General features: G+C 47.1%; 1 protein-coding gene across 15 annotated transcripts in view; it reads right to left on the bottom strand.

The window, feature by feature from the left end:
• The window catches only part of SNX19 (sorting nexin 19), a 45,039-nt gene extending 29,848 nt beyond the window's left edge, over window positions 1-15,191 (bottom strand). For 10 of the 15 annotated variants that reach the window (XM_029207407.1, XM_029207403.1, XM_029207406.1 and 7 more), the window contains exons 1-8: window positions 13,065-15,191; window positions 11,135-11,273; window positions 9,918-10,018; window positions 9,690-9,809; window positions 7,343-7,473; window positions 6,049-6,145; window positions 5,391-5,571; window positions 2,816-2,945 (exon numbers count right to left, since the gene is read on the bottom strand). In XM_029207407.1, the coding sequence (XP_029063240.1) occupies window positions 2,816-2,945; window positions 5,391-5,571; window positions 6,049-6,145; window positions 7,343-7,473; window positions 9,690-9,809; window positions 9,918-10,018; window positions 11,135-11,273; window positions 13,065-14,777 (2,612 nt within the window). In that variant the 5' untranslated portion in view covers window positions 14,778-15,191. Of the gene's footprint in view, window positions 1-239; window positions 434-2,815; window positions 2,946-5,390; window positions 5,572-6,048; window positions 6,146-7,342; window positions 7,474-9,689; window positions 9,810-9,917; window positions 10,789-11,134; window positions 11,274-13,064 lie in introns of those variants that run through there. The other 5 variants (XR_003791380.1, XR_003791378.1, XR_003791379.1 and 2 more) reach the window with 3 other exon arrangements.
• Window positions 15,192-15,675: the final 484 nt, after the last annotated feature.

The following is a 15,675-nucleotide window of genomic DNA, read 5'->3' as shown; positions in this document are numbered from 1 at the left end:
GTCTCCTCCCTATCACGAGGCAATTTATGATCATCGCCCACTGAGGTAATGCAGCCCGGCCTGGAATTCTCACAGCCTGCAATTCCCCCGGATTTAATTCTTGTATTAAAGCTCCCTAGCTACATAAAATACCATTTCTTCAATGACCTTCCTATAATTCCCCAAATACACTTCTCTCTCCTTTCTGGCCCAAGCTCTTTAATATTCTGAGTCATTCAAACTTCAGGTAACCTTCCTACCTTTTTTATATATGAATCTCAATCCTTTTTGAATTTCTCCAGATTCATCTGTACTTTTCTGTTACTACTGAGTAATTTCTTGTGTTCTGAAACCAATTTATCATGTAAATGACTTCAGGAGGTGGGGAGTCAACGACGACACACTAGCTCGTTTAGGATGTTCCCATTTTGGGGGAAGGTGAGCAAAGATAAGCCTAACAAAGGAAGAGAAATGAAGCCTCAATCAGCAACATTCACACGTGACTGAACAAAACATACGAAGACTCTACTTTCCAGTATAAAGGTATTGAGAAGGGAAATATTTATTCTTTTGTCCAATATTTAATGAGCATCTTCTATGTCCCAGGCCCTGTGGAAGCTGCTGGGGACATAAGCCAGTTCTGGCCCTTAAAGAGCCACTGGTCTAGGGCAAGGTTTCTCAACCTCTGCACTACTGAGGGTGTAGATACATCCTCTTCAGGGTAGGATAATTCGTTGTTGCTTGGGGCGGAGAGTGTGCTCTCTTGTGTGCAGGATGTTTAGCAGCATCCCTGGCCTCTAGCCACATCCTGCCTCCCTTCCCAGTTGTGACAACCAAAAATATTTCCAGATACCGCCAAATACCGTGGGGGAAAACTGATACGCTGGGTGGATCACTAGTTTTGGGAAAGTAGACCATTTCTCTAATATACTGTGTTAAGTATTATTATCAAAACTTTGACTAGAGAAGAAGACTCCTTAGATCCAGGGAAAAATGGGAGAGGATGCCATAAAAAGTTTCACAGAATAAATGACACTGAATGTTGATTTTTAAAAAATATTTAGCAGTAGGCCAAGAAGACAAGAAGACGGGAAGTTTAGGACACAGGGAGAGAGCCCGAAAAGAACGAGTAGAGAAGACAATCAGGCAGAGACAAGAGGATGAAGAGAGGCCTGAAGGAAGAGCATCCACAGAGTACTGAGGCCACGGTGGATGGTGTGCATGGGGAGAACTGGAAGTGAGGCTGGGACCAGATCACGTAAGAAAGGAGTTGGAATTTTACTATAATAAATGAATATATATTTTAAACACAGTGGAGCCCTTTTTCAAACAAAACCTTATCTAGACCCCCAGTCTATTTAACTGATCAAAATGGTCCACTCGGTTTTCCCCGTGGCTTCCAAGTCGGCTTCTGAAGCACCTCTGTGGAACCCTAGAACTCTGGAAAGCATGTTGGGAAAATCACTCTTGTAGGCAACAGAGCACCCTGATGGATATTAAGTGCAGGATATATGTTCATATTTGCTTTTCAGAAAAAGCAGCCTTGAGGCAGAGCTGAGTATGGAGGAGGGACAAGGGTGAAAGCGAGGCACAGAGACCAGTCAGCATTTTATACGTGGGCTTCACACGGAGACTGGTCTTCAGGCTGCGATACATAGGAAGAAGCACATTGGCTTTGGAGTTGTGCACATCCAGTTTCAAATTCCACTGTGTCATTAACTATGACCTTGGGTATGTTGCCCGACCTTGCCAAGCTCTACTTTCTTATTCTGTGAAATGGGGCTACCTACCTCACTTGGCTGCTGTAAGAAAATATATGCCAACAGAGGTCAGGTGCTGGAAATGATACACACTCAGCAAATATAAACGTGCATCCTCTTCTTTCACTTAGTTTCCTAACGATGAAACCTTATTGAGACCCCCTGATCCTGTGTAACTTTAAGTGTGGAAGGGGCAATTTCACTGCTTGCTGTTAATGGCTTTCCTACTTGTTGCAGGATAGATACATAATTCTTAAGTTTTTATTTTTATTTTTTGAGCGGCCTATTAGCATGAGCCACATGCTAACAGAAGAGTTCAGGATTTGGCTTCTTCTTACTCTGGGATCTGCCAGGATGTCTCATGCAACAGTGGCCAAAGCTCAAGCACTACTGTGTCTGTCTGGTTCAGAGACACTGTCTCTGGCCTTCAGTTCAGCAAAGCTTGCATCAGTTTCATGGTTAGGAAGTCAGTAGCTAAAAACTCCATCTATGTTCAAATCTTTAAGGAGATTCAAGTGGTGTTAGGATCACAAAGCCTGAATTATAAAATCTAAGTTTTAAATCTAAGTATCTTTCTATTCCTTACCATCCTGTGTCAGTAAGTGCTTCTTCAGTAGTGAATATGTACACCCCTCCCGGAGAAAATAATCTTTATTTTGAGCACTGACCAGTTTTCTCCTTGTCTTTCTTGTTGCTTATCGTCACAGTGACTATACACTGTTAGTTAAGAGACACAGCCACTGTAACAAGGTGAAAGGTATAGGGCCCGGGGGTAAAGCTGGGTGGAGAACTGATCCTAGAGGAGGAAGAGTTCAGCTGAAGTATCTGAGATCACAGGTAGTGCCTGTCATTCAGTGGATGATGCCAGAAGTCTTACAGAAGCAGACCCATTCACACTTTAGACAACAAGGTGATACTCTCCAGGCACTCTTCATCCCTGTACCCCTAGAACAGAGATTTTATCTTCTCTTATGGCCACAGGTTTCCTGGACTCTATACTTTCCCTTTCTAGTGGAGAATTGGGCATCACATCCAAGCCCTGTCCAACCTGAGACTCTAATGTGCAGCAGTCCTACCTCTGAATCAGGGTCCCAAAGATGAGACGAAGAACTTTCTGCACGTTCTCCGTACACAGCCATCTCCACTGCTCCATCAGCAGCAAGAGAAGCAGATCCAGGGCCGTGTCAGCCAGCTCTGTCTCTGTTCCTGGGGAATGAAAAGGCATCGAGAGTAACTCAGAAGAGACCCATACTTGAGGAACACATTTCAGTGCACTGGGTCTTCTCCATCTTTGTATCAGTCGTCTTAAATTTTTGTAATCTATCTGTTTTCAAGAGATGTTTACTTCATTTCTACCAAGTTCAGTAATAGGCTCTGTATTTCTTTACAATTCTTTTATGTTCCTTAGTCACTTAGTAAGTATTGTTTATCTTTAAAAAGATTTTGCATATAATTATTTTGCCTCCCAACTTCTGTTTCTTTTGTACTTCCCCCAGGAAGCTGAACACATTTTGTTCCAAGGAAGTGCTCACAACTGGTGCCTAACGGGAACCAGCAAGGTCCACTCCCTTCCATCCTTGTATTCCACCAGCCTCCACAAAGTAGCAAGGAAATGTTGTGAGCAGATCTGGGATTCACTTTTCTGTAAAAAAAGTTGCTTTGAAAGCATCTCCATTACACAGAGCTGACGGGTTAGGATCCAGACTTCAGTTCCATTTTGAGATAATACGTGGTTGTAGGAAAAACACTATACCTTTGGTAAAATGCTATGACAATTACTCATTTCTTTCCTGTTTCAAAGACTGGAAGGACCACAAATACGCTCATACCCATGCTGAGCTGAACTCTCTTAAATAGATGTATTTTATGGATGCAAGCACTGTTCCCTAACCCTGTTCATGGGGTCCCATGTCACTTCTGATTTGCTTCACAGGAAACTGCCCCAGAAATACATACTGTTCCTGAATAAACCTCAGCTATAACCACAGCTACAGCTGTGATTAATGTTATAATTAATCACCAACAATCATTTTATTAGCCTAGGACCAAAGGGTATTCTCTGCACCAGCTTGCCCCAGCATTCCTTGCTTAAGGGTTCTTTAGAACATGAATGATTTCAAATTTGGATAAATCTGCTAGAACTGAACCTTACTTTCTTCTTAATCCCATCCATTATATCTTTTCTTTTTTCTGTGCTGTATTTCAAGGGGGCATGGGAGCTGATGTGTCTGCTTTCTAGTCATTTGCTCAAAATGGGATATTCAGTTCCTTGGAAAATAGCATTCCTTATTCACCCTCTTCAATTCTATCATTTTCTCAGGTTTAGCATTTACCCAGAGCTGCCATCACGTGGTGACAATTAGTCATAGCAGTAAAAAATAAGCGAAAGCAAACAAGGCACCAGGTCCTCTTGATAAAAGTGGTAAATTATCTACCACGTGAGCATGTTGAGTCTCTCAGGGCTGGTAGAAGGGCTCAGGCATAAATTATCCCTTTAGAGATATAACGTTCAAAATTTAAAGACTTGATTTTGGCTAGAATTATATTATTTTACCCATCCCATCTTATTTATAATTTCTTAGAGCTCTCTGATGATTCTGCTGTCGTAACACTTCATTTACTTAACCAGTGAGATGTAAGCTCTGTGAACAGAGATGGGGTTGTAAACTCCATTTTTCACAGAGTTAAGCTGAGGTCCGTAGAGCAGAGGTCAGGTGACTGTGGGCACCTGAGAAACAATGGTGAAATCAGTCCTTTTTCCTTTTCTGAACCCAAGATTTTGTGATCTTTTATTTTCAGCGGGAGCCTTTGTTTTGGGGGATTTGAAAAACTTTCTTCTTATAAAAAGTTCTAGTTCTGCAAACCTACTAATATCCAGGGCTCCCAATTTTTCCTCTGTAGAAAACATCTGCACTGCTGGGAAGTAAACCTGCCCTGCCTCAAATGCTTATGAGGCGAGAGTGGTGTCCTCACCTCCTCCTCTCTGCTCTACCTTGGGTAACTTGGTGGTGTCATTTGCCACAGCAGTAAGTAAACCAGAAGGAACAGATCCAGGGGAAAAGATAAATTCCATTCTGTGAATGCTGTATTTCAGCTGCCCTATAGTACATCTACGTGTAGACTTCCAGTAGGCAGCTGGAAATACACCTCCAGTATTGAGGCATCACCAGCATATGTGTTAGGGCTGAAACCAACCAACAGATGAGATCACCCAGGAATGCAGAGAGTAAGAACAGAGAGGCAAAAATAAAGCTCTGGAAGGCTGAGAAGCCAGCAAAGGGGACTGAGGCAGGGCCACAAGAGGGGCAGAAAGAGAACCAGGGAAGTGGCACCACAGACATCAAGGGAAGAAAAGTTCTAAATAAAGGGAGTCGTCCAAAGATATGCCAAAGCATGCCAAAAATAAATAATGATGGTATTATAACCGTAGATCTTATCTTGCTGGAACTCCCTGTTTACGAGCCACGCTCCTCTGCTCGACTCAGCTCTGGGACTGTGTCGTATTCCTCTCCGTATCCCAGCAGAGTACCTCAAACATTAGTGTTTAACACCTGGCTTGCTTACCTGAACAGATGAGAAACTGAAGCAATGAATCCCAACAGTCCCAGGTCCCAGGTGGACTGTACCCTGGCTCCCTTCTCTGTCACTTACCTGGATCACTGTTGCTGAGGTCTTGGGCTGGCAAGGCTGCACCTGACACGCAGTCATCCACACATCCCTTGGAGATTTGTTCAGAATCTTTTCCTGGGGCTTCTGCTGGCTGCGTTTCTAGTAACTTTGTCTGCTTTTCAATAAAGGATTCCATCCCAGACATGGAGAGGATCTCTGACTCCTGAAGAAAGAGCCAGTGGCATGTCACATGAAGAATGCAGAAAGCATCAGGCCAACTGCAGCACTTGTGGTTCCTCTGTTCCTTCCCTGCAAGTGTCATAAGTAGAGGACCCACTGACTCTGTGACCACCTAAGTTTTTTTTTTTTTAACCTAAATTGCAAGGAAAACCATGCCTCTGTAGTCTCACTTGCCACAAAAACTTTGGGTTTTCTTCCAGGAACTGGCTTTCTCATTCTCTCATCCATTATTCCAAGCCCACAACTCTTGAGAAGCCAACCTGCCAACCCAGAACTAGTAGGAATTCCAAACCACTCTGAGAAAATACTCCTAGAATAAAAATCAGAGACCCAGATGTTGGTTAAGTCCTTTAGGAAGGCACCTAAGTCCTTTCTGATTTTGGAGACTGTCTCAGCTGCCTATAACTGCAGGTTCAACATCCCAGCTATTAAGTCCAAGAATTCTCCAGGGACTTCTTACCACACTGCCCTCCCGGAGACAATAGAGAATCTTCTCGTGTGCCTCAGTTATATTCAGTGCTGGAGCAATTTTACTGGATGAGAACCTCAGTCTGGACCTGGTATAGAAACGAAGAGCAGAAACAGTATGTAATTCATGGGCTTGATCCCCATACAAAAGGGCTGACAGGTATTAATACCTCAAGACAAGAACACCCATACTTATTCTTAGGAGCTTACTATGGTTCAGGGCCAGAGAGGCCTAGCCCTGAAAGCCCCCAAACACTATATACTCTTGCAATTCCTAATATACAGTGCAACACTTGCACTAAGCTATGCCTACCCTGCATTTGTGAAAGGACTTTTGCTAATGTAAAATAAGGACCAGTCTGTCACGGTTGTATTCCCATAGGCTAGAAGAGTGGCTAGCACATACTATGCACTCATTAAAAATTTGTTGAAGATTAAACAGACAAGTGGCACGGACCAAGGTTGTCCCTGTTGTTCACACCTTTTTGCACATCCACTATTCCCCTTGTGTTCCAAATAAAACCAGCGAAAGAACCACAAGTGCTAACCTCAATGTTTCAAGGAACAGTGTTCTTATAAGCACAGGCACCATGGTTACCCTTCAAATATGGGCCCAGTAAAAACAAAAGGCTAAGAATTGTGAGTGTTATTGCCGGCCCATGAAACATGACACATGACAGACAGACAGACACACACACACACATTCTACAACCCCCCATCCCCTATTCTCTCTCTCCCTTCGTAATGGCCCAGATACAGATACGAAGTGTCCAGGAAGGAAGGTGTGGTGCCCTTCCTCTCCACGTGCCGGCTCTGAGTGCTGCCAGAGAGCACCTGGGACCCTAGTGCAGGAGGGAGCAGCAATAGCCACGGACTGAAATCGGCCCTGTAGGTGTCCACTCTAGCCCATTTCTGTTTACCGCTAGTGCACTCAACTTCTGAGCCAAGATTTCCAGAAACGAAGATAAACCGAGATCAGTCATAAGCCTTAATCCTTAAAGGGAAAGAAACATCTCAATTTTCCAGGGGAATAAAAAAGGAGAATATCCATATTCCAGAATTTTCCTTCTAATCAAAATTCCCTGGTCAGTTGGGGCCCTGGGTTCTCATGGCAAGACAAACATTCAGCAAGTGTGCCTGTGCAGGATCTCAGGCTCAGTCTGTGGTCTGGTTTTGTATAAAAATTGGTAGGTATGACCCATCTCCTCTCTTCTAGGGCCTAAGTGTAGGAATGGGCTTTGGCTGAAAACTGCGGATCAACCTGAGAACTGGGAATGGTTTCTCACTTGGTAGCCTTCTTGCCTTCTGGCTGGGGCTTGCTTTCTGTCTCGGCCTCACTCAGCTCCTCTGTGGGGCTCTGGGGCTCAGAGCGAGGAAATGCTGTCTTCAAGGTGTCCACGATAGCGCTCACCACCACCTGCAGGAGTCAGAGATGCAGGGTCAGACAGAAACCACAAAGGTGCTTTCTGCACCCAGGACAAGTAGACGGCTGGCCTATCTAGCAGAGCCTTATCTATCCACACAGACACTAGCTAATGACTTAGTGGAAACTCTCTCCCCTTTTCTCTCTGGCCATAAAAATCTTCTTCCTCACAGAGTTAAGACAAACAATGTCATGGGAAAAGAAGCCAAAACAATGGGATAAATAATAATCTGGAAGTTCTACAGGCTGGTGAAATACTTTTCATTTTCAATTTTTTTCTTTTCATACAGAAGAATTTTTTTTTTTTTTTTGCCACGTTGGGTCTTTGTTGCTGTGTGTGGGCTTTCTCTAGTTGCGGCGAGCAGGGGCTACTCTTCGTTGTGGTGCACGGGCTTCTCATTGTGGTGGCTTCTCTTGTCGCGGAGCACGGGCTCTAGGCGTGCAGGCTTCAGCAGTTGCAGCACGAGGGTTCAGTAGTTGTGGCTCGCGGGCTCTAGAGCGGAGGCTCAGTAGTTGTGGCACACGGGATTAGTTGCTCCCCGGCATGTGGGATCTTCCCAGACCAGGGCTGGAACCTGTGTCCCCTGCAATGGCAGGTGGATTCTCAACCACTGACCCACCAGGGAAGTCCTCATACAGAAGAATGATTTTTCATTTCCAAACTGATAATACTTTCACCAAGATGTGACTAAGTGGAAGGAATACAGACAGGAATATACGGAGAAAAGAAAGAGTGATAAAGATTAAGAAATACCCTCTAGAAACATATGTGATATAAAAATGCTCAGAGCAATTCACACAGAGTAAAAAATCTGGTTTTTCAGTTAATCTGAACAATTTCTCTTCTTTAACTAGAGAAAGAATAACAAAAATCACTCAGGTTAAAGTTAAGGAATCTGGAATTGATATAAACTTCTCTACTCATAAGGACGAAATGAAACAATCCTCACTGAAGAGTAAGAATTATTTCTATTTCTCAGAATGGGAAAATGACATACAGACATTTGCTAAAAAGAAAAAAGAACAAGCAAATGAAACCCTAAAATATCCAAATGGAAGGAGACGTTTACTTCTCCTTCGGTGCCTCTGGCTCATTAATGAACACCGCCGGCTCAGAGCAGCGCAGCACCTGCCTGACCTTCTTCCCTGCTAGTCCTCCACGAGCACAGCCAGCACAGCCGAGGCAAGGCTGAAATGGTCAAGCAGGACCACAGTAAAGACCGGGGGACAGCAACCCAGGGAAAGAACACAGAGAACCGCATGAATGCGGATAACGTAGCTGAGAAAATACAACTCGCTCTCTCGGCTCACAGGACGAGTCTGTGGTGAGGGTGCATACCTGTCTTGTTCACTCCTGTATCATCAGCAACGCATACAGTACGTGGCTTTAAGTACGCATGCAGGGGGCAGATGTTGAAAAAAATCAATGAAGGAACACGTCAGCATGGATGAACACACCTGCAGGGAACTCTGGGGATTTTACCTCGTCTATCCCTTTCTGATTTGCAGTTTTTTCCTCACAGCAGTGAATGTCTCCTAACTCCCACCACGTGAAGTTCCACTGTGTCACTTTATCCCCTGAAGTCTAGATGAGAAGAGGGAGAGGCCTCTTCTGCCACAAAAGTCAGTGTTTTCTGACCTCTTAAAACATATGCATTTTTTGATAAGCAGAAACCTCAGCCTTCTGCCCTGGAGGTGCTAAAATCAGTTGGCAACTTCTGCTCACAGGCTCCAGTGTGGTGCTGAAATGTCCTTCTCCTACCGTCTCCAAAGGTTCTGAGTTACCATCTTGAAGAAGGTACAGTTCTCTCACACTCTGTTCTCCAGCAGAGAATCACTACACAAACCTAAGTCCAGCTCGGTGTCCTGTCTTAGGGCTCTTTCCTGAGTGACCCTGGGAATGACCTTCGTCTCTGGGAGAGACCTTGCTGCCCCACCTATCTGTGGAGATGCAGAAGCACCCTTTCATCCCTCCCCTGGAATCGCAACGCCATGACATCCCTGGGAGACGTGTGTACACCGACTGTGGCGGGGTATCGTATCCTCATTAGCTGTTCACTGTCGTCCGGCAAGTAGACGACCTAACCAATATTGGCAACAGGTCTTGAAAATTCCAGTGCGTGTTCCACTTACTGCTGGGTGCTGCGTCTCCCACCCCCACCTCCACACTGATGAGAAACTAAGGCTGAGCACGGCGGCCCCGCTCGTACCTTGTCTATTCTGGAGACCACGAACGGTTTCTTGACAAAGGCAATACGAGCATCTGTGTTCAGAGCAAGGAACTCCTGCATCTCCTCACTGTTAGCGATCTCAGGAATGGCACAGAGTTGCTGCAAGAGACACAAGAAGGACTTCAAAGAGAAATTCTGGTCCCCAGCTCTCTCCACCTTGGCTTGGGTGTCTGCCTGGTGGCTAGAACGAGGGCAGAGGGTGCTGACCTTCAGGAATGATTCCAAGAGGCTCTTGCGGGCTTCCACTCTGTCACTATCCATGTTTCCAAATGGAAGATCTGGAAAGAGCTTCTTAGGACCCTTCACATCTTAAAAAAAACGTGAAGTTAATTCATTAACATTCACTACGAGCCATTCCATATAAAAAGCGTCCTGTAGGTAAAGGAAATAGAACTGTCGAATGCATTTCCACGGGGATTTGTGTTCCCTCGCCTGCCGGCTGCAGCTGAGAGGCGGCCCGAGGCTGGCGAGGGTGCTGGGTCCCAAGGCCTGGGGCTCATCCCTTCAGAGTCCCTCCCCTGGGTCCTCCCCTCCTTCGGATTTTTTTTACTTCAGGAGTTCCAAATATACCGCAGGGATATAATACAGACAACCTACTTTCCTTATTAATGATAATATTAAGGTATAAGAGGCCAAACACTATAGTGGTTATGAATAAGGGCCCGGAAGTTTAAATTTTGGCTCCAAGCCCTACTATAATAATGACCTTAGGCAACTTGCTTAATCTTTCTTTGTTTCTTTTCTGTAAAATGGGGATAATGATAGTATCTATCTTATAGACTGTTATGAGAACTAAAAAAGCTAATAAGTATAAAGTGCTTAGTAGAGAACTGGGCATATATTTTCGGTATCAGTTATTGTTATTAAGAAAGAAAATGTGCAACTGAAATACACAATTTATGCCAAAACTTATGAAAATGTTTGAGTTTTTTTAAAAAACAAAGCAGCTGCTTACTAGCTTATTTTTCGAGTAAAATTTTATGTTTTCTTATTGTTCCTGTGCCTCACAAGTACCAAACAGCACACCAAAAAGCCTGTTGTTAAAGGAAAGCTGGCAAGGATTTCTAGATGATATTTTAATATCTAAGAGCAATCGACCTATGAATTTGGAAAAGTTAATTTTACACCTTACACTACCTCACAGGCACAGGTGGACTGTGGAGGTTTCCTTCCTAAGCTTAAACTAGATGGGGCCCCAGAACAAAGCATTCGGTGGCAAAGAAGCACCTCGGAAAGAATGTCATTAGCACCGTCCAGCATTAAAACCCAAAATACCCAAAAGCAAACTGGGGGAGCACAGGATCCCTGAGGCTGCACTCTCCCCCTCCACCCTCCCCACAAACCAACAGGCCTCCAGCCTCTCAGATCAGGGTGGCTCGATGTGAACAGCAAGCAGGCATTCTGGGGCTGGGGTAACTCCTGACTTTTGATGAACTTTCGTAGATCGGATTTCTCCTCCAGACGGGTCTGCAGATTCAGGAACTCACGGTAACGGCGGTTCACGGTGTGGTAGGCCAGCTGCTGCAGGCCACTGCTGCTCTCGCAGTCAAGGGCGGTCTCATACTGTCGGGTGAACAAATTTGTTTACTGTATCAGCTTACTGGCCACACAATAAGAGTAGAGTAGGGGTAAAGGGAGCAAGATGCTCCTATTCTGTTCCTGAACGTATTAGATCTGACTGTTGCTCTAAGTTGTAATGAGTAACTCAAACTGAGTGAATTACGGAACGAGATGCATTTCCCAACAGACGTGGCCTAGGAAGTGAAAAATGAGTTTTACTGCCCTCCACTCCTTCTTCCATCTCAAAGCTCTCCCTGCAAACACTCTCTTTACTTATAACTATTTTCAAATCCCAAAGACACAGGATAAAAAAGAAGGTACAACACTGATAAAAATGACACTGCCTCTTTCATCCCTAATTATGGGGTTGGATGTTATAAGGGGATAACCATCTTGTCATTACACGCAAGCAGTGATTATCTATATTAGTTGGGGGAAGAACAAATAATCCCAAACAGCCAATGAACAAAAATCATTTGTTTGCCTGGAATGCATTAAAGGAACATGTGTTTTTGTTTTGCTTTGGGCAAATTAATTATTCTTGGGAGTGACGCTGAATTTTTCTTCCCGAGCACAGGTCATCTGTATGATGAGAAGTCATGTGGAGACTAGAGATGTTTTAAGGGGTCAGAGTCTGCTGTCTTCATAGGCTTGGAGAGCTGGTATGTGGGAAATGACAACGGTGCTGAAAGTTCCCCCAGAGCGAGCACCCTGAACAGCATGAAAGCTGCAACTTCATACCTACAGGGGGAGACTTTTTGACAGAGTAGTTAAGATATAATAAATTCTGTGCAAGAACAATGTATGTGCTTGTTCTCATTAAGAGTAGGTTACTGTTATTGTTTGGTTAAGGTATTATACTGTGGCAAGTGATGGAAGAAATGATCTCCTTGTTGGTGGGACTTGAGGCTGGTGTTTAAAATTTTTCTAGAGGCAGAGAGAGGTATTCCTTATGAGCTGAAATGAGCAAAGTAGTCCCTGAGACCAGTACTGAGAAGAAAGGGTCTAGGTAAGACATGCAGGTGGAATTCAGGTTAGAGCTCTCAGACTTGGAGCACCTGGGAGTTATGATGCTCTCTGTGTAACAGTCTGCTCCTTGAGGGACACTATTTGATACTGACACGGTCCCAAGCTTGGCTGCACCTCAAAATCACTTGGGCTACAAACTCTGCTGTCAGAATACGGATTCTGATAGGCGCTGACGGATTCTGAATGAGAATTTCCCAAGAATGGGCCCCAAGATTCGTATTTTTTAAAAATACAACTCTCCAGTTGACTTGGAGGCAGCTTATCCCCAAACCAGCTTTAGGGAGCTGCTGCTCTAATCAAACCAACCACCTGATCCATGAACCCCCTTCATATCATTTCTGCCAAGCAGTTCCTACTACTGCTCTTAAACATCTCTAGGAATGAAGAACTTGCTACCTTTCGATGTATATATAGGTAAATAACCTTCCTTCCTAAAACAAAAAGTATGAAAGATACCGGTGCTTAAAAAAAGAAAGAAATTAGCAGGGAAGAAGTTTGGAAAGAATCTCTGGACAAGACTGTATCCGTTGGGAACCACTGAAAAATATGACTCTCAGTATACCAAGATTCTAGGATTGTTTGTGAGGGTATCAGATAGAGGCCTACTCTGCTTCACAAATGAGCTTCAGACCATTCACATATAGATGCTAGCTGAATTAACCATAGCAAACTAAGTAAGAGTAGCCTCTCCCTCTCAAAACACTGACTCTGCTTTCCGACTCAATCCCAGACCAGAGTGGATGACCACAGTTCTAACCCTGTTACCTTCACCGTGTAGAGCGTGTATGGGTGGAATCCGGTGCCACTGTGCTCTCGAGCAGTAATGGTGCCGGTAATACGAAGGTTCTGGATGATAACGGGGCCATCTGGACTGCTCAGGGGCTCAAAGCTGAAGGTGGCTGAGCTGAAGGGACCAGGTGGAGAGGAGGAGAGCAGTACCTGTGGGAGACTAGGATCTAGGGAGCTCACACCATCGGTGAGATCTTTCTCTAAGCATGAGGGTCGTGGGGGACACATCCTTTCTGGACTGGCCAGCAAAGTTGTAAGAGAGGTGACATCTCCCTGCTCTTCGTCCTTGTCTACTGTGTCAATCTGGATCTCTGGGCAGGAATTCAGCATGGAGACAAGCAGGCCGGTCTCTGTTTCTGTTCCTGGACCCTCCTCAGCTTCTGCCCCTTCAATTCCTTCAGATCCCTCTTCATCCTTAGACTCCAGAGCCTGGGAACCCCCTAGGGCACACAGGGAGTCCTGAATCCTGGCAGAGAGGAAGGTGCCTGGGTTCACGAGCATGATGGTTTCTTTGCCCAGTTCAGACAACGGAGACTCCAGCTCTGCATCTTCGGACAAGAACAGAGGCTGCAAGAAGTGAGAAGAGTTGTTTCCTACTTCTCTCTCTTCTAGCACTCCCCCCAAATCTCCCTCCAGTGCTTCACGGCCTTCTTCGACTTCTGGGGAGGGGTGTGAAGGCTCACTATAGTTTAGGAGCACTGGGGCTGGAGAAGGGGCTCTCGCATCTGCTAGACTCTGGACCTCCACAATCAGTGGCAGAGATGTGGGCACTGAGGGCTGTTCCAGGGCACTGGCTGGGCAGAGTGGTTTACCCACTCCTTCTGGGCTAGTTCTGGCCTTGGAAAAGATGCCCACTAGCACAAGGTGGATCCAGTCCGGATCTGAGAGCTTGCTGATCAGTGGTAACATGACATTGCAAGTAATGAGTTCCACCACTACATGGCGGCCGGTCCGGGTCTCCAAGTGGGGCTTTGGCACTAGGCCTTGAAGCAACACGTTCACAATGCCACGTGTGTAGGCGACCTCAGCCCTGGGACTCTGTACTGCAGGATGTGGGGCGGTGGCCTGGCAGTAAGCCTCCCAGAGCTGGGAGGGCTCATCTGTGCCACTCTGCTTCCCCGTCGTGGCCTCCTTTGCCTGAAGATAGCTCTGCAAGTGACAACCACAGAGAGTGAGAACCCTCTGGGCAAGAGCATGGCTGTCCACCCTGGCCATCCTCCTCCGGAGCTCCTGGACCAACCCTCGCATGGCTGCCTCCATTTCCTCCTCGAAGGCGGGCTCCTGGCTCACCGTGCGATACCAGGACGACACGAAGTCCCGCATGACCATCCGGATGGTGCGGTCGATCTCCTGCTCCAGCTGCCTCTCGGCCTCGGGGTTTGGGGGGCAGACAGCAATGGGGATGAAGCGCTCCAGGTGCAGCCGACCCGAAGGCCCCACGATGGCGTCGGCGCCCAGCCATCCTCCCAGCACCAGCAGCAGCGCAGACAGAAGGCACAGGAGCCACACGTTGACCAGGAGGTGGATGACCAGAAGCCAGCCGAGCACGGCCCCCAGGGCTACCAGCTTCCGGCTACTCAGCAGGTGACTGAGGCTGGGCCCGACCGGGGGCTCCTGCGCCGCGGTCGCGGTCTCTGCCTTCATGGCGGGCGGGAGGGGGCTCCCCGGACCAGCTGCCCCCTCCTCCATGTCAGAGCCGGCGATAGGGCGCCTACTGCGGCGCGGACACGAGAGTCGGGCGGCGGGCCCCGACGTCCTACAGGCAGGGCCCGGCGACAGGGGTGGCTCAGCGGCTCGGCCTCTCCGCAGCCCCCTCCGGCCGGGGCGCGGCCCTCGAGGAAAACCCTTCGGCCTTCATGGTGCCAGGGCGGCGGCCCGCGGCCTCAGAGGGTGGGCAGGGCCGTGGGCCCATAGAACACTCACGGACGCCGAGGACCGGGGCGCCCGGGAACGGCTCGCGCTGCGCCCCGCCCCGCTGAGTCCCACCTGCAGTGAACTTAGCGGCGTCTCCTCCGCGGCCTCACAAGATCCCTCGCCGGGCTGGAACCGCCGGGCACCTGCGCTCCGCAGCCCGTCTCCTCTCTAAGCGGCCGTCTGGCCCGGCACCGGCGACCACTTCCGGGTCGGCGGGAGCGAGGCATGTCGGGAGAGCGCCGCGCGCCCCGCGGCCCGGCGCGGCCCGGCGCGGCCCGGCTCCCCCTGGTGGTGAGGAGCCTCCGTGACCGCACAGCGCGAGCCAGCCAAGCGTGCGCCCACTTCCCAGAGATGGGGACCTGCGAGCAGGCTTGCAGGTAAGGACCCTCCGAGACTCACTTCCCGCTCCAGGGATTAAATGAAGTTTGCAAACACCGGGTACCGTTTAAGCAAACTCAGTAGTCCAATTACTTTAATCTCATTTGGGCATATTTTAGTTGGCCTGGTGATACATTTTAACATTCACCCCCCACTCCCCAGCGCCCCTCTCCCAACACCCAGCTCAGCTCAGCGAACTTGTGCTCAGGAATTGCTGAATACAAGGCATAAAACATTAACACAGAGATAGATTTATTCCTAAAATTTCATAATACCGTATAATAAAATCTTTTTT

The sequence above is a fragment of the Monodon monoceros genome, unplaced genomic scaffold, assembly GCF_005190385.1.
Source record: "Monodon monoceros isolate NGI ecotype Baffin Bay Population unplaced genomic scaffold, NGI_Narwhal_1 Super_Scaffold_7, whole genome shotgun sequence".
NCBI classification, from domain to species: domain Eukaryota; kingdom Metazoa; phylum Chordata; class Mammalia; order Artiodactyla; family Monodontidae; genus Monodon; species Monodon monoceros.
This window is presented reverse-complemented; position numbering and strand designations above follow the sequence as displayed.